The sequence below is a fragment of the Schistocerca piceifrons genome, chromosome 2 (assembly GCF_021461385.2).
Source record: "Schistocerca piceifrons isolate TAMUIC-IGC-003096 chromosome 2, iqSchPice1.1, whole genome shotgun sequence".
Lineage (NCBI taxonomy): Eukaryota > Metazoa > Arthropoda > Insecta > Orthoptera > Acrididae > Schistocerca > Schistocerca piceifrons.
Genome location: NC_060139.1, coordinates 795,758,772 through 795,778,333, shown reverse-complemented (window position 1 = coordinate 795,778,333; position 19,562 = coordinate 795,758,772). Strand labels below are relative to the sequence as shown.

The following is a 19,562-nucleotide window of genomic DNA, read 5'->3' as shown; positions in this document are numbered from 1 at the left end:
TGAAAAAGCAGCTCCGAGTACAGACTGTTTCCCATTACATACAAATTGCTGCCCATCATGAGCACATACAAAAACAAACAGACAACACTGCATAATTAGATGATAAAGAAATACTGACAATACAAAACATGTCATAACAGTTTCAAAGCAATACATGGCAGGTGACAATGAGCAGACTGTTAGTTGTTGGTGGTTTTTTCATGTGATACCCAGTAGTTTCACATTAATTGCAAACCTGACAACTGTCAAAAAGACACTACTGTCATAAGAATATATATAATAATTCTAAATGTTAATTAAAATTTCACAACATGAAGTGGGTACATTACTTTTTTTTAGGAAATATAAGATGTTGAGACTTGAAGTCAGACCTATGAGGGCGATGGTTTGCCTACAAATTTGATTTTTACAAACACTTCTTTCTCTCAAAACTTTTGTGTCTGTGATTTGGGTTTTTATGGTTCTCAGTGCCTCAGTTTAATTATTTTTATTTATAGACATCAGACTATCAAAAAGATTTTGAATTCAGAATCAAAACACACAAATTATCTAAAACTATTGATGCAACATCACTACTATACTCATTAAAATGTGAAATTCTAATATATATATGTGTGAGAATGGTGAACTCACTTGCCGTAGTGTAGAAAGGTTAGGCAGTTCATTTTCCCGAAGACTGGCTTCTATGCTGGTCAAATCTGTCTGTAGTACGTACTTCTGCAGAACATTACAAAGCTGACAGGATGGATCTTCCTGCAATGTCTTTGACAATGGTGTGTAACGCCCATAACGACTCTGTATAGCAAAAATAATTTACATTAATCATTAACAATGATGATAACTTCAATTAAAGACACTTGCAGCACCATTGTCAGTGACTACTGTATGAAAACACAGTTTGTTTAAAATATGACTTACCTGCAATGGAAAACTACAGGATTGTACACTGTTTGGCACAATAAACGGTTAATGTATCTGAGAGAGTGGGAATTTGCACTGGTACTAGAGTGACAACCTGCACAATTCCTGGCTCATTATCTTTCAATAGTTCCACAAAATGTTCTTTAGAAATTATATCAAAGGCTTAATCATGCGTGGTACATTCACAAACATATATTTGATGTTTGGACAAGTGACTACACTGAATGCTGGTGACTATTCTTATGCTATAAGATTTCACTATGTTCCAAATACTAATCAGTTACCCTTTGCAGGCAGACTCACAACAGGGATGGTCTGGTAAACACATATTGCCAGCCTAATGTCTTCATGACCAACAGCACCTCTTATTCTGAAACAAGAGTCACTCATTGATCCGTAAATAACACTGGTAAACTCAATGAGTGACTTTATGAATACTTTGCAACAGGAGACAGAACTGTTATCAAATTTTAGAACCACACCACACATATTTGTTCAGATTTAAACTAGTGATTATAATTTTTGTACTCTGGTTAGTTAATAACATGGCATGAAATACTAAAATCTACAAAAATCGTTTTCTCTGTGAAAACTCGTAAACTTATCTTTTCAGTCGACCTTACAGCCTTTTGAAGATCAACTGCAATTGTTCTGTTGTCACTTTAAGAACAGAAACAGATTAAGTTGCAACAGCTATGTTTCCTTACAGTGGACGAAATACTGCTGAGAGTCACACTTATGGAAAGAAGCTTAGTGTTTAATGTTCTTCTGACAATGAGGTCATTACAGATGGAATACAAACTTGGACTGGTGAAGGACAGGGCAAGAACTCAAGTCGTGTTCTTCTCAAAGGAAAAATCCTGCCATTCACCTGAAGCAAGTTAGGAAAACCACTGAAAACTAAATATGGATGTCAAGGCAGAGACCTGAATCAACAATCTCCCAAATATGAATCCAGTGTCTTAAAACACTGTGACACCTTCCTCCCTTACTCAGTTGGTCACATTTTACTACTGGATGAAGGGACACCATTCTGGTGTGTGTGTATAAAACCCTCATTGATATATAATAACGGCAAATCATCTTTGCAGCACATTAATTCCCCTTATAACAAACAGACCTCCTCCATCCCACTCAGCAGTTCTTTAACACCCATCTCCATAATTTCCTTGTAAGGTAACACTAGCTACATTTAAGGAAACAGTGCCATCAGACGTTCTCCTAGGGAATTATAGTGTATAGTGTGACAGTCTATGGCAGAAGAGTGATGTTTCGAGATTGACAAATCTGAAAGTAGCTCCAGACATTTTTAGCATTGTAGGGGATGCCTCTTCCAAATGTACTAAGCTGTCGCCCCACTTAAGGTCCACCTGGAGTTTTAGTTTACTTAGAACATAAGATTCCACAAAAATCTTGGCAATGAGAGACTTAACTCAGGTAGACATGCAGAACAATTGCTTTATATCAAAGCACCTAACAAATTTTTACTGAATCTGAGCAAAGAAATAACTGTAGCACTAAAGTGTCCACAAAAATTATTTACAAAATTAAGATATAATTTTCAAAAGACAAACACAGTGCCCATTTTTGAGCAATTGGTAAACTTGAAATTTTTAGATGATCTGGGAAAAAAACCCTTATTAAAAAAGGTGTTGAGGATTGGGAATGAGAAACTTACTCTAACAGGAATATGAATTCCCCGAACATCTACGGCATCAGCCATCAGACTTGCTACAACGCCTGTCGAGCGGCGATACATACTGCGCACCATATGGACCACTCTAATGGCAAACCGATTGCTTGGGTTCATCCATGCATTAATTGCAGGTGATGCAGTGCTCAATAAATTCCAGTCCAATCTGAAATTCAATTAAGTAACACTTACATTAATAGCAATATAATACCAAAACATTATAATTGAAATTACATTAAATACAGATGGAAGAGCAGTCAATGCTAAAATTAAAGCAACTACAAAAGAAAGAAACAAACAAAAGAAGACATAATCTACATGAAGTCTGAAGCAGCTATGAAGAACTATGCTACACATTAAGTAGTGAAAGAAGTTGTAAAGGGGGTCATGTATGGAACATATTAATATTCCATTATTTACACTTGCGTTCTGCCACACACTTGACATTTCTGCTACATACTCTTGCTCATCATTTTTACTGTATATGCTTTCATGAAACATCATGTCCTCTTCTTTGTTGTAAAAATAGAAAATCTGATTTACGAGAGAACTGCATGTACTTTTTACTTGCAATTTTCGTAAGTGTGCTATGGGACAGAGCAAGTAAGCTTCACCTCATATGGTGGGGCTATATTGGATAGGAGTAAGCCCCTGTTCCCTCATTTAATGATTTCAATACAAGAACTGAGACCTTGTATAATCAAAAATTAAGTGACACTGCAGTCTTTCCATCTGAGACACCACAAGCAAATATTTTTATTTCTATATGTTAATGTATGTAAGAGACTTGCATTTCAATACAGACATGCAAATGTCTTTGTTTTTTGTTTCATGCGCGGCTGACACATACTGTGATTATGGAGTACCATTTTTTTCATTTGAGGCAGATCTTAGGAGTTGCAGCAATCCAATTTTTTAGCCAACAGACAGTGACTACAACAAGGTGGTACACACTTTGCAAAACATTCCAGGTATTCGTGTAAATTTTAGGAGGAAATAATAATTATTCATTCCAAACAAACCTTGTAAAGAAAATATTAGTACCCATTTGTTTGTCAAAAGATGCTGGTCAGATAGTAACAGCAATTCTTTATTTGTAATGAAGTGGTTTAATAAACTGTGATAGAAGTTATTTGAAGAAAAGACCGTGAATTTGAGAGTCCTGATTTTCTGAAGAAATTTATTTAGCTTATAACTTTGAAAGATTATATGCACACAAGTATCTAGACGAAGCAAAAATTAAATCTATATAAAAATGACCTGATTTGATTTTGATATGGAACCTATAACATATGCAACTTATTGTAGAAATTGTTTACATTCTGAGTGCTTCTCTAGGCCTCTTCAGCTAATTAGCTCCTATGCAACAACTAAAATCTTCTGATGATGACATGGTAATACACTGAAACTGACACCACTCATACGACCTGTGTTTCCTTACGGCAGTATGGCTAGTCTGAGTAATTTCACACAAAACTAATTAAGTTCTTGTGACCTGATTAGCTTTAAAAAACAAAATGTGAATTATGGAAAAACAGGTGAGAAAATTAAGATAATAACATGATTTATTTGTTTCACTCACCTAGTAAAGTCTATTTTTCGAGTAATAGGTGCATGCGGAGGTGCAGCAAAGTTGAACCAAACAGTTTTGAATTCAATAACACATGAGGATGTATTTCCGTTTGCTTCAGGTGAGACAGCGACCTTATTGTTGTCTGTATTGTTGTTAATGTTAGTGCTGGTCTCTGCACCTGTTCCTGTGTCAGTTGACTGAGGCATATTGTTTGCACCTTTCACAGATTTTGTTCCTGAGGCCTGACCAGTAACGGGTGGTTCCGTAACAGTAACTGGAAAGACATCAAATAGTGTACCATATGCATATACACACATATATATCTTGTGGGAAAAATCATCAGGATCCAGCATCAAGATAATTGTATAGTCATTTATGGATCATGCTTGTAGTGGTGGATTGGGTTTTATGATTCAAGAGCATGCTCATCATAGTCAAATAATGTATATAAAGCAAGTGGTTAGTTCCAGTATTCCAAATGCATCAAGTGTAACAAAACTATTATAAAAGCAGTCCACCTGCAATAACGTACAAAATGAAGAAATTAAATTGGATGTATACTACATTAAAATATCTCAGATTTTACTGTTTAAACAGTTCCCCATGGGAAAGTACTGGTCGGGTATTTCTGATCATGTGTGGCTGGTTGACAAATCAGAAACCTGAAAATGTTTTAAAATCTTTGCCTAATTAAAATGGACAAGGGTCCCATAAAAATACATAGTAATCTGATCACCAAATAAAACTGTACATAGATGTGTAAGCCGTTACTACATTTCTAGTGTGAAGCGGTGAACACATATGTCATCCACAATAACAGGCTGACATACTAAATCAACTGAATGCTTTTTGAAATAGTGGAAAAATTGCATTTCCTTTTGATCAGCATTTAAAAAATGTGCCAACTACTCTGAGACCTTATTTCACTCTTAGTGTTTTGATCTGTTGTTATGTTGGTACACTTTTACTGCATCATTGTCACTAGAAGAATGTCATATTTGGATTCAGTAGCCGAATTCTTATTGAAAATGAGAGCAGAGGCTCCTTTTAAACCACCATCTTTTTATGAACTTTGATTGCCTGTAAGTTGTCCAACTATTTAATTTTACAATGTAGTGGTACTCCAGTTTGTCTATTTGAACATAAGAGGAAACAGTTACTTCAAAAGGCTGTACAAGGAAAACTGTTCCCCACAACAGGCTGTCAGATGGCCTAGATTACTATACAAGTTATACCAAAATAACAAAAACAATACTTCATTCACATCAGTGCCTTCTCTGTGTCAACGCAAGAAATCTCCCCTTGGCCTTGCATGTGTACACCATTTCTCTGTAATCTTATTCAACTACTTCTAATAAACAGTTCAAAGCTTCCTTTGAGTTTGGATATTTCTCTCAGCATGTTACAATTTCAGAGTAATAATACATGTGTGGCTAGATGTTTGTGCTTACTTTCCTTTCTTGTTCGTTATTTTTTCATAAGGTTAGTTGATTGTGTCTCTTTGGAAATAAAAGTGACCATTTCACCAAGAAAACTTTTAAAAGTACAGCTTTGCACACTGAAATCAATATCTTAGCCTGTACTGAGAGGTTAAAAATATATATTCATTCTTGAGCACTGAGCAGAAAGGAATGTTGAAATTCAGATGCTGCAACTTTTGGAACTTTTTCATGCCCTCTGGATAGGAAATTCAGTTGATGATATTAAATAATGTATTCTCTCCCTTTTCATTAGAGACTTATGACTCTCAGTTCCAAACAAGGTGACTGACTTGTGGTAATGAATGTTTTTCTAGACCATGTGCATTAGCAGAATACTTACAAATAAACTGCTTGACAAAACTGTGCTGAATGTTCAAATGACATCACTGTGGTGTACACTAATTTGGCACCCAACTTAGAGTGGTGACAATGCTTCTTGATGTAAAGCTATAATGTACACAAAGTCTAAGCTTGAAAGCATACTTTAAAGCAAGCTGACCCACCAAACAAAATTCAAAAGCCATTTACCACATTCATGATTGCATACAGTGCACCCTACTGAACTGCACTAACATTGTAGCTTTACTTTCTGCACTATCACACAGGTGGCTGTAGACAGCAATTTCCCATAGTCAAAGCAGTACTGAGAAAGTTGTTTCCAATGAAACAAACAAACTATTTGAGATGTGGGGTGGTGCAAAACTTTTTTCAAAATTTTATTTCACTCTTTGCATGCAACTGTTATATTGTTGTACCAGCTGAAGCCTCAGGGAGCTGTTGTCTGCTACATTTGACTGTTGCTCTAAATAAAATTATTTAAGCTTCCTGAAAAAAAAGAGTGAAGCATGCAGAAACATGGTGGATGTCAATGTAACTTTGTACACATACATACCATCAATAGGTATGTAAATAAATACAGTTGAAATTCTCTGTGAAAAGTAAAATGGCCACTAGAGTTCAGTTCATGTTGTTATCAAGCTTAATAAGGGTACACAAGGGCTGTGAACAGTATCAAGTTTTGAGTGAATACTAAAGGACACGGAGGTGCCATGTAGTCATGTAAAACAGTGTTATCAACATCTGACTGAGTTTCAGATGGGGTTCACTGTGAGTCTCCTTTTGGCCAGTTGGTCAAACCATGCAGCTTGCAGATTTATGGGGTATTCAGATGAAATACTAGCCCAATTTTGGATTGCATGCGAACATGAGGGCAGGTATATTCATCATTGAGGTATTGGTTAAACAAATCAAACCACCACACAGGAGGATCGCTGACCTGTGCACCGAGCACACATTCCTCGAGCATCCACTCCAATCAGAAGACATACGTTGCAAAGATCCACATTTTACATCTTTTTGTGAGATGTACTGATGCTGCAGTGTTCATCTTTGGCACACCTGTCCAAGATGTGTAACAAAAACAGCAAAGTGCAAAATCCATGCAACTTGCACAATTATTTACTTATATTTATGTATACAAGACAACTTCTTGTATTCCCTCTGTGTTTGAGTAAAAATACATGTCACATAAATTCGCTTCAAAAACTTAGGCCCAAAAAAATTTGTGTAAAATTTAAAAATGCTTTTCATGCTAATTGTTTAAAACTCACAAGTGTGTCATGATATGTTATGTACGTTCAGACACTGTGCGCTACGAAAAACATACTTTGTGCTGTAGCATCAGCAGTACTCAACATTTGTGCTTTATACACTTTTAGCAGTTGTAACCTCATTCAAAGAATCATTCACTTTGCATTTCAGTGTATATAAACATGAATAAATGTAAATTTTTTGATAATTTTCAGAAGTTATGAGTATAGTGAATTAACACATTTTATAACTAACATATCATGTTACATATAACTTTCCCTTTCCATAAGAGCATATGATGTCTGCACTTATCATAAAATAATTTTATTTTCAAGTTTTTTTTACTGAGTTAACTATAAGCAAGTTTCAAGAAATTAGTAACTTTTCTCACAGGCTTTTCTGTTGCCTTTATAGTAATCTCAATTTGCATACCAATTCCTTAGTTCTTGAAATGAATTAGTAATACTTTTGGCTTAACGGATCCAGAAATTAAAGAGAAACAAAAGTTCATTTGGAGGTTATTTGTTTACTGTTCAGTAAAGCAATGCACCAGTCACAATACAGCTCCACTGTGAATGGAATGAAATGATTGTATGGCACTGATGGCCTGGAGGACCCATCTGGGGAAATTCAGCCACCGGGTTGCAAGTCTTATTTCAGGTGATGCCACATTGGGCAACTTGTGTGTCGGTGATGACGATGAAAGGATGAAGAGGACAACACAAGACCCAGTCCAAGAGTGGAGAAAATTTCCAACCAGACCAGCAATCGAACCCTCGCCCACTGCATGGTAGGCAAACACGTTACCACCCAGATACGCAGGCAGACCACACTGTGAATACAATTCTCAGACACGGGATGAGTTAGCTGACATTTGTCAGCAACTGGAAATCACCTTGACTACCATCAAACGACTGGAAGCTGCTATGAATGAGTGTGAACTGTGAACATTGGAAGGACTCCCAAGAGGCAGGTGGTATCAATCTCTCCTCTGCGGGAAGTGTAGGATCTATCACTGCTTGTCCACTTGACTATGAGAGGCAGGTCAGTGGTTGGGGCTAGGTGCACCTATACAGGGAGACAGGGACCAGGAAGAACTCAGGGTGTTATACTGGTCCCCCAACCAACAAGTCTGAGATGCTGTCTTCCACTGAAACTGAATCTGAGCTAGTGAGGCACTTCACCTGTTGGGAAACCTGCTGTGACCAGCATCAAGAGAAGGCGAACGCAAAAGGGTAAGGCTCTATTAATCGTTGGTAGTTCAAACATAGTGACGATAATAGTATCCCTTAGGGGAATAGCACAAGAGATGGGAAGGAACGCCAGTTGCACTCTAGAGTGTATGCCTGGAGGCCTCAATCAACACTTAAGACTGTACTGCAGCAACCACTCAGGGAACAGGATGCAACCAACTGAAGATAGTGGCACACGATGGAACGAATGATGCCCGTCACCCAGACTCTGACGTCGTACTTGGACCATTCTACTGACTGGCAGAAAAGGTCAAGGAGACCAGCCTTGTTCATGGAGTTTCAACAAAGCTCACAACTGTGGCATTGCCTCCAGAACTGATCATGGCCTCCTGGTTCTGAGGCGAGTGAAAGCATTAAACAAGAGACTTTGAAGGTTCTGTGATGAGCTACGTTGTGGTTTCCTGGACCTGTGCCACAGGGTTGAGAACTGTAGAATCCTTGTAAATGGGTAAGGTGTGCATTATATCACAGAGGCTGCTACCCAGGTAGCTGACTACGTGTGCATTGTTCACCAGGTTTCTCTCACTTCTTCTTCTTCTTCTTTTAGGTTAGGTGACTCTCCATCCACTCCAGATAATGATAGCTGTAGTGGACCCAGAAGTGTCAGTGTAAGATCCAAAGAAATACCCCCCAAATGTGACAATATTGAAATCCTAGTGATTATTTGCTGAAGTACTCACAGCAAAGTGCCAGAGTTTGAAGCACTCCAAAAGAGCCATGGAGCTCACTCTATGCTAAGTACAGAAAGCTAGTTTAATCCCAAAACTGCTAGCTGTGATATGGGGAAAATTTAAGCATAAAGATTCTGAACTCAAACATAAAGAGGTATTCCAAACAGAATGCCGTCCTCCATATCAACCAATGTGGATTCCAAAAACATTAACCCTGTTAAACCCAACTCTCACTTTTCTCACATGACATCCTGAAAGCCATTGATCAAGATAGTCAGCTAAATGCAGTACTTCTTGATTTCCAAAAAGCATATGACTCAATATGACACATACACTTTTTATCAACATTACTATCATATGGAATATCAAGCAAAATTTGTGACTAGAGTGAGAATTTTTTGATAGGGTGGATGCAAAAATTTATCCTGGATGGAAGTAATCTACAGATGTAGAAGTGACTTCAGGTGTGCATCACAAAAATACATTGGGACCCTTGCTGTTCATGTTGTGTATTAATGACCTAGACAATGTCAATAGTAGCCTCAGACTTCTTGCAAATGATGCCTTTGTCTATAAAGAAGTACCATCTTTAAGAAGCCATGCATATATTCAGCTAGATCTTGATAATACAAGGGTGGACTGAAAAGTAATGCCTCCACCTTCGTAACTCTTCAACAGTTGGCAGCATTGGTACACGGCAGGTACTGGCTTGTTCCGTTGCCTCTTTTCTACACCTCCAGTTGGCAGGAAACCTTAGCACTGATCGGTTGTGTTGTTACAGTGTGAAGTATGGAACCAAGCGCAGAAGGTCGGTCAATACGATCTAAGCAACTTGCAGTCACTGAATTCTTGACAGCAGAAGGTGTCACCCCAAAGGATACTCATCAGAGAATGAAAGGAATTTATGGTGATGTGAATACTGTGCGGCAATGGGCGAGTAAGTTTAAAGATGTTGACATGGGAACATCTGACTTAAGTGACAAACAAAGAATTGGACGTCCTGTGACAGCAACCACTGAGCTTCACAAGCAAAATGTTGACAGACTGATTCAGGGCGATCGTCGTATCACTCAGAGAGAAACTGCAAGCAAAATTGGCATTCTGCAAGAATGGGTGGGTCACATCATTGCTTTGCTTGGCTATCGAAAGATCTGTGCATGATGGGTACCCTGGATGTCACCACAGCAGAACTGCAGAGACTGAATCTCACTACCGTACAGCATCCTCCATAGAGTCCAGATTTAGCAACATCTGACTTCCATCTGTTCCCGATAATGAAAGATGATCTGTGGGGACATCATTAGGCTTCTGATGAAGACATTGAGAGAACTGTGATACTGTGGTTGCAGAAACACAGTGTCGACTTCTTCCATGATGGTTTCAGAAAACTTGACAGAAATGTATCCAATTGATTGGTGATTATGTGGAAAAGTGAAAATTGGTAATTAAAGATCACATTCTAAGGATTATCTCTGTGTTTGCTTTATTAAAATTCCCATCCGAACAAAATTATCGAAAGTGGAGACATTACTTTTCATTCAACCCTTGCATTTCAAAGTGGTACAAAGAAAGGTCACTGAGCAAGGTGGCACAGTGGTCAGCACACTGGCCTTGCATTCAGGACAATGATGTTTCAAACCCACATCTGGCCATCCAGTGTTTCCTGTGAATTCCCAAAATCGCTCCAGGCAAATGCCAGGATGGTTCCTTTGAAAAGGCGTGGTCAATATCTGCCCCACCTTTACAAAAAATGGCAACTTGTTTAAATGTTCAGGAATGAAGAAGTGTGACTTCACACACAAAAAAAAAGTATTTTATGACTACAGTATCAATGAGTCACATCCGGAGTTTTTTGACTCACACAAATATCTGGTATCAACAATGTATGAAAAGATAGACTGCTACTTACCACAAAGATGACATGTTAAATTGAAGACAGGCACAATTAAAAAACACTTACACATAAGCTTTCAGCCACAGCCTTCCGGCCCGAGCTGTCGGAGTTAGCGGCCATGTGTGCGTGAGGTGTGCTTGCTTGTCTGAATGAATGAATGAATGGTACATGTTTATGTTTCTTTTTCTAACAAAGGCTGTCGGCTAAACCTTATATTAAGTGTCTTTTAATTGTGTCTATCTAAGCCATAATGTTTCTTGTATAAGGTATGTAGCAATCTATTTTTTCCCACTTTTTGATATCACTATATGGAGATTCCAGTGATTAAATATCTGGGTATTATACTTTGTAACAACATGAAAAGAAACAATAAAAGAATGTAGCAGGGTGGACCACGTTGATTTATTGGTAGAATGCTGTGGAAACAATCAGTCCACAGAGGTAATTGCTTAATAATCATTTGTGCGACTCATCCCACAATACTGCTCAAGTGTGTGCCTCCTGTACCAAGTAGGGCTAACAAGAGATACTTAATGTATTCAGAGAAGAACAGCATGAAACGTCACAGATTTGTTTGACCCTTGGGAGGGAGTCAGAGATGCTCAAAACTGAACTTACAGATGCTTGAAGATAGATCAAATTAGTCACAGAAAGCCTCCTTACCAAGTTCCAAGAAACACATTTAAACAATAAATTAGAATATACAACAAACTGCTAAATATTGTTCCATAGGTAACCCCATGAACCATGGACCTTACCATTGACAGGGAGGCTTGCATGTACAATTGGCAGGGAGGCTTGCATGTCTCAGGGATACAGGTAGCCGTACCGTAGGTGCAACCACAACAGAGGGGTATCTGCTGAGAGGCCAGACAAACGCGTGGTTCCTGAAGAGGGGCAGCAGCTTTTCCAGTAGTTGCAGGGGCAACAGTCTGAATGATTGACTGATCTGGCCTTGTAACATTAACCAAAATGACCTTGCTGTGCTGGTACTGCGAATGGCTGAAAGCAAGGGGAAACTACAGCAGTTTTACTGTATGGTTAAATGATAATGGCGTCCTCTTGGGTAAAATATTCCGGAGGTAAAATAGTCCCCTAATCAGATCTCTGGGCAGGGACTACTCAGGACATCGGTATCAGGAGAAGCAAAACTGGTGTTCTACGGTTCGTAGTGTGGAATGTTAGATCCCTTAATTGGGCAGGTAGGGTAGAAAATTTAAAAATGGAAATGGATAGGTTAAAGTTAGATGTAGTGGGAATTAGTGAAGTTTGGTGGCAGGGGGAACAAGACTTCTGATCAGGTAAATGCAGGGTTATAACTACAAAATCAAATAGGTGTAATGCAGGAGTAGGTTTAATAATGAATAAAAAAATAGGAGCGTGGGTTAGATATTACGAACAGCATAGTGAATGCATTATGGTAGCCAAGATGGACACGAAGCCCACACCTACCACAGTAGTACAACTTTAGATGCCAACTAGCTCTGCAGATTATTTCGTGTGCCGCAGTGGTTAAAATATACCAACCGTGACAAAATGGCGCTAGCCAAATGCAGTGCCGAGGAAACTGTGGTGCACCACGGGGCTTACATATTTGACAGGGGTGAACAACGGCTGTTGAGCTGTGTACAGGTGAACACATGTGTAACAGTTGAGCAACTGACCACCCAGATAACCAAGGGGCTACCAACAGTATCCCCTCCTCTGCAGATGATGAAGAGATTGATGAAATGTATGATGATATAAAAGAAATTATTCAGATAGTGAAGGGAGATGAAAATTTAATAGTCATGGGAGACTGGAATTCAAAAGTAGGAAAAGGAAGAGAAGGAAAAGTAGTAGGTGAATATGGAAGGGGGTAAGGAATGAAAGAGAAAGCTGCCTGGCAGAATTTTGCACAGAGCATAACTTAATCATAGCTAACACCTGGTTTAAGAAAGAAGGTTGTACATATGAAAGAGGCATGGAGACACTGGAAGGTTTCAGATAGTTTATATAATGGTAAGACAGAGATTTAGGAACCAGGTTTTAAATTGTAAGACATTTCCAGGGGCAGATGTGGACTCTGACCACAATCTATTGGTTATGAATTGCAGATTAAAACTGAGGAAACTGCAAAAAGGTGGGAATTTAAAGAGATGGGACCTGGATAAACTGAAAGAACCAGAGGTTGTAGAGTGTTTAAGAGAGAACATTAGGGAACAATTGACAAGAATGGGATAAAGTATAAAAATGCAGTAAATGAAGCAGGCAAGAAGGAATACAAACGTCTCAAAAATGAGACCAATAGAAAGTGCAAAATGGCTCAGCAGAGATGGCTAGAGGACAACTGTAAGGATGTAGAGGCATATATCAGTAGGGGTAAGATAGATACTGCCTACAGGAAAATTAAAGAGACCTTTGCAGAAAGTAGAACCACTTGTATGAATATCAAGAGCTCAGGCAGAAAACCAGTTCTAAGCAAAGAGGGGGAAGCAGAAAGGTGGAAGGAGTATATAGAGGGTCTATACAATGGCAATGTACTTGAGGGCAATATTATGGAAATGGAAGAGGATGCAGATGAAGATGAAATGGGAGATATGATGCTGCGTGAAGAATTTGACAAAGCACTGAAAAACCTAAGTCAAAACAAGGCCCCGGGAGCAGACAACATTCCATTAGAACTACTGACAGCCTTCGGAAACCCAGCCATGGTAGAACTCTACCATCTGGTGAGCAAAATGTATGAGACAGGCGAAATACCCTCAGACTTCAAGAATAATATAATAATTCCAATCCCAAAGAAAGCAGGTGTTGACAGATGTGAAAATTACCGAACTATCAATTTAATAAGTCACGGCTGTAAAATACTAACACGAATTCTTTACAGACGAATGGAAAAACTGGTAGAAGCCGACCTTGGGGAAGATCAGTTTGGATTCCGCAGAAATGTTGGAACACGTGACGCAATACTGACCCTACGACTTATCTTAGAAGCTAGATTAAGGACAAGCAAACCTACGTTTCTAGCATTAGTAGACTTAGAGAAACTTTTGACAATGCTGACTGGAATACTCTCTTTCAAATTCTGAAGGTGGCAGGGGTAAAATACAGGGAGCGAAAGGCTATTTACAATTTGTACAGAAACCAGATGGCAGTTATAAGAGTCGAGGGGCAAGAAAAGGAAGCAGTGGTCGGGAAGGGAATGAGACAGGGTTGAAGCCTATCCCCGATGTTATTCGATCTGTATATTGAGCAAGCAGTAAAGGAAACAAAAGAAAAATTAGAAGTAGGTATTAAAATCCATGGAGAAGAAATAAAAACTTCGAGGTTCGCCGACAACATTGTAGTTCTGTCACAGACAGCGAAGGACCTGCAAGGGCAGTTGAACGGAATGGACAGTGTCTTGAAGAAGGAATAAAATTAACATCAACAAAAGCAAAATGACGGTACTGGAATGGAGCCGAATTAAATCAGGTGGCACTGAGGGAATCAGATTAGGAAATGAGACTTTTAAAGTAGTAGATGAGTTTTGCTATTTGGGGAGCAAAATGACTGATGATGGTCGAAGTAGGGAAGATATAAAATGTACACTAGCAATGGCTAGGTAAGCGATTCTGAGGAAGAGAAATTTAACATGGAGTATAGATGTAAGTGTCAGGAAGACTTTTCTGAAAGTATTTGTGTGGAGTGTAGTCCTGTATGGAAGTGAAATATGGACAGTAAATAGTTTAAAAAAGAGGAGAATAGAAGCTTTTGAAATGTGGCGCTACATAAGAATGCTGAAGACTAGATGGTTTCACTGTAACATTCTATGTTATCCACACCATCGATCAGAGACTAGCAGCACCCAGACTAGGAAATTTCGGTCCCAAGCATAAGCTACTGTTAATATCACAATACTAACAGCAATCTTTGAACTGGTGCCCTGTCTGGGAAGCACAGAATGCTCACAAATGGTTACTGGTAATCCATTGAGGACAGCAGCTGAACATGAGGTACATTGTTTATTCAAAACATGCTAGCAGTTTCAACGTCAAAAAGAGGCACCTTCAGGCCTCAAGCATAATCTGTCACCAACAAATGAACCAGACTGACAAAGACCAATGGAGTCTACAAACAACAGATGACAAGTCTGACAATTGGTGGGATTGTTACTGCTGTGACAATATGGAATCAGTTGATTTTGGCCCTGCTGCACTCACTGCACATGCTAGCATAACATGCTTAATAAGTTGCACTGTTTAAATTTCAAGACTCAGTTGGCTTTTGTCAGTGTGGTTTGTACACTGATGACAGTATAATTGGAGCCTGAAGATGATGCTTTTTAGTGTCGAAATTGGTAGCATGTTTTGAATAAATGACACTGGATTACAACACAGCTGTTGGTTTCAATTATTATTATTATTATTATTATTCAAGCTCATGAATGGCGTTGTATTGTGTTCAGTGATGTATTGCAGTTCTGCACTATCCTGGATAACCACTGTTGGCGAGTATGGCAGCAACTTGAGGAGATCTCCTATACTTCCAATGTTTTGGAGAAGGCACAGCAGAGTTACTCCTGGTGTAATGATGTGGAAAGTCATCATGTATGACTTAAGTCATGACTGGTAGTGACTGATGGAATTCTGATGGCACACCGCTACATCACGGACATCCTTCGTCCTGGTGTGTTACCTCTCATATGGTGCCATTTTTCAACAATAAAATGTTCATTCACACATGACGTATGTCTCTATGAAATGTCTGCAGGGTGTTTCAGGTTCCCCCATAGTCAGTAAGATCCCCAGATCTTTTCCCAGCCTCAAGAGAAGATATGACAGCTTTATGACATCCTCCCCAACCTTATTAGTGAATGAATTCTGGCCAGAGGAGTTGCTATGTCAAGCTGATAAGTTGGCTCATTCTGCCACGTTCTTTGTAATTATGACTCGATTTTCTGGTCACTGAAGTTGAGATCACATACCATCTCAACCCAAAAAATTTCATTTCATTTTCTCCTCCCCTTCTGTCTGCTTCACCTTTTTTGTAAGGCAGTGTATATCATTGACGCCAGCAGACAGCCATGCAGACAAGAAATCCTTACTATCAATAGCAGTTTTGACCATTGTCTGAATGAAAACTGTTGTGCAGTTTTACAGAAATTTGGAAACTGCAGGTTGTTGGACATTTACAGTCCCAATAACGAAACTGCCACTTCAGGAGTCTTTAAATGGTTAAGGTCAACCTATTCACTTAGTTAATATAATAGAAGGAAACATTCCACGTGGGAAAAATTATATATAAAAACAAAGATGAGGTGACTTACCGAACGAAAGCGCTGGCAGGTCGATAGACACACAAACAAACACAAACATACACACAAAATTCTAGCTTTCGCAACAAACTGTTGCCTCATCAGGAAAGAGGGAAGGAGAGGGGAAGACGAAAGGAAGTGGGTTTTAGGGGAGAAGGTAAGGAGGCATTCCAATCCCAGGAGCGGAAAAATTTACCTTAGGGGGGAAAAAAGGACAGGTATACACACGCACATATCCATCCACACATACAGACACAAGCAGACACATGTCTGCTTGTGTCTGTATGTGTGGATGGATGTGTGCGTGTGTGCGAGTGTATACCTGTCCTTTTTTCCCCCTAAGGTAAATCTTTCCGCTCCCGGGATTGGAATGACTCCTTACCCTCTCCCTTAAAACCCACTTCCTTTCGTCTTCCCCTCTCCTTCCCTCTTTCCTGATGAGGCAACAGTTTGTTGCGAAAGCTAGAATTTTGTGTGTATGTTTGTGTTTGTTTGTGTGTCTATCGACCTGCCAGCGTTTTCGTTCGGTAAGTCACCTCATCTTTGTTTTTACATATAATTATTCACTTAGTTAAATAGAGACAGAATTTCTGAGAAGTAACCCTCATCCATTTTCTCTAAAAGGATACAATTTCTGAAGTCGCTATAAGCTGGGTACAATCATCCAATTAGAAGTTTTAAAGATGGAATATGGAGAGTCTACTTGAATGGACAAACAAATTCTACAATGCTAGCGAACAGAAACAAGAAAAACAAAAGACCCTGCATGCTTAAGCAAGCCTAAGAGACTTGAGATACGAGAGTTCCTCCAGAAACTGGTTGTTATCACATCAACAGAGGTCCATCCACGATAATGATGAAGCAAGGCTTCAAACACAGGATTTTCTATTACAGAGGTTTCTATCATAATCATAATCTAGGCAGTTAAGCCAGAATCCCTGTATGCATATCACAGACTCACTGTTGCTGAAGAATACCAGGATGTTATCAAACAATAGGACTTCTTGTGCTGATACCCCAGGTTCACCAAATTCAAGCCTAGGTAAGCTAACCAAATTACAGTATTATCTGAAATATGTAACATGGACACCTCACATCAATAAAGTACTAGTTCTGCCTCATGGAGTACCAAAGTACAAAATCACAAAATATTAAGCAGAAACGTCAGCTGTTCAAAAACTGTTTCTTTCACTAAATCTTCACACACTCACAGTGTGAAGAATCAAAGTCCATGACAACCACAGAATGGAATTTTTTGATCGTGTGTGACAGAGATCTTCTGAGTACACCTGTCATTTATGAGAGGCATATGTGCTTTGCTGGGAGAGTCTACAAGGTATTTTGTAAAAAATTCTGAAGGTATCCACAAGAGTGAGATAGGCAAAGGTTTGTTCACAGTCTAACAAAAAGGGCCAGCAAGCGTCTTGTGAAGTGTACATTGTGTGTGACTAGCTCTACACCTACATGATCACTCTGCAGTTCAAACTTATGTATTTGGCAGAGGAAACACTTGCTTCTTAACTAAACAACCACTAAGTTGATAGAACCAAAGATACGAACAAAGGAGTTCATAGGGAGCTGTTTTTGATGATATCTGAAATCCACTGGATGAAAACATGTTTGTTGGTTACCTTCAGTAACTAATCAATATTCCACTTAAATAGCAAAAAGATAACACAGAGCTGTTGATCCAGGAATAATAAGATCCACTGCATTTCTCACACCACATCCATGATAGATCAAAACTTGATGTCTGCTGGATTAGTAATAGAAACCAAACAGAACCTTAAAAATATATATATGGTAAAAACTTTTATTTTTTCATGAATGGCACTTGAGCCAGCTCTAAGATATATCACAATAAATGCATGCACAATTAAAGTGCTAATGTTTTAAAATAGTTATCCCCCCTACACACACACACACATGCACGCACAGTAACATTAATGCTGTATAACTGAGTTATTCATTGTTTCAAATACTTTATTATTCATCACACAACGCAAAATAAGTGTAGCTTCTGCAAATAAGTACTGATATCATTAAAGCCAGGTTACAGAAACTTCAATCACTTCTGGACAACTTCACTTCTGAATAACTGCATAAATTTGCATTTTACCTGTGACATTTGCTGTACTCTTCTCGTTGGATTCTACATCATCTTTTGACTTGGAAGATTCATTGCCAACTGTATCCGTCTCTCCCTGTGCTGTTGCTTGATCTCTGCCATTTTCTCCTTTTTCAAAAAGTGCCCTCTTTATTACTTTCAGAGAGACACCTTCGAGACCACACTCAAACATAATAAACCCAAGTTTGTCTTCATTTGCAGTGCTTATTTCCTCAGTGTTGCTTGAAGTTGTACTGGGGCGGCCCTGTGAAGTACAACTCTTTTATAGTCATCTTACAATAAGGATGTTTGTATACAATAAAACTCACATTTCCCTGTAACCTGAAAACTCGTTTGTCTATACTCACTCCAATGAGTTTCAAGAACAAAGGAGGACTGTTCAAAACAAAACCCAACATTAGCAAACCTTGAAAAATAGCAAGATTAAAATTTCATGTTCCAGAATATTCCTATCTAAAAATGTATTTCGTTCCAAAATCCATTCTTATAGTTTAGTAGCCATGATTTTTCTGTATCTGAAAATGTACACTACCACTTAAATAACATGTTAGTTTGATGATTATTCAATTTAGCAAACTTTCACTTCCTGGAAATTCTTGGGAAATTTTAGGAATCCCCAAGCACTTTAAAACTTGTTTCCCATGAAGTAGTACCTATTATTTTATTATTTTCTTGTTATGCAGCTTTTGGTTAAACACATTTGCTTTTCTGTTTTATTGTTTCTTTCTTATGTAAACAAGTAAAATGTAATAATCCTGTATTTTACCAATCTGTAATTACTGTAATATGTGAGTCTGTAAATATGAGTCACTTACAAAGGTTGATGGGACAGTTAAAGTGTGTCAATCAGTTGAGGATAGGATTTCAACTCGTACAGTTACTATGTTGGTTCATTAGAGCTGTGTGAAGTAATATGTTAGTCTTTGCCACAAGTGAACTTTGTGAAACTTTTGTTAACTGGTGTAGCTTACTGATATGTTATAAAATATTGAGCTTTCTGCATTTTACAAAGTTGATCACCTATATAGAACTTAATGTCAATAAATATGATGAGATCAAGAAATAATTTCTGCAGTACTG

The 19,562-nt window shown here is 38.4% G+C and overlaps 1 protein-coding gene across 1 annotated transcript in view; it reads right to left on the bottom strand.

The window, feature by feature from the left end:
• Nucleotides 1-19,562, bottom strand: part of LOC124777437 (transmembrane protein KIAA1109 homolog) — a 527,366-nt gene that overhangs the window by 286,258 nt on the left and 221,546 nt on the right. The window contains exons 40-43 of the mRNA XM_047252842.1: nt 18,474-18,726; nt 4,197-4,461; nt 2,600-2,780; nt 634-795 (exon numbers count right to left, since the gene is read on the bottom strand). Of these exons, the coding sequence (XP_047108798.1) occupies nt 634-795; nt 2,600-2,780; nt 4,197-4,461; nt 18,474-18,726 (861 nt within the window). The remainder of the gene's footprint in view (nt 1-633; nt 796-2,599; nt 2,781-4,196; nt 4,462-18,473; nt 18,727-19,562) is intronic.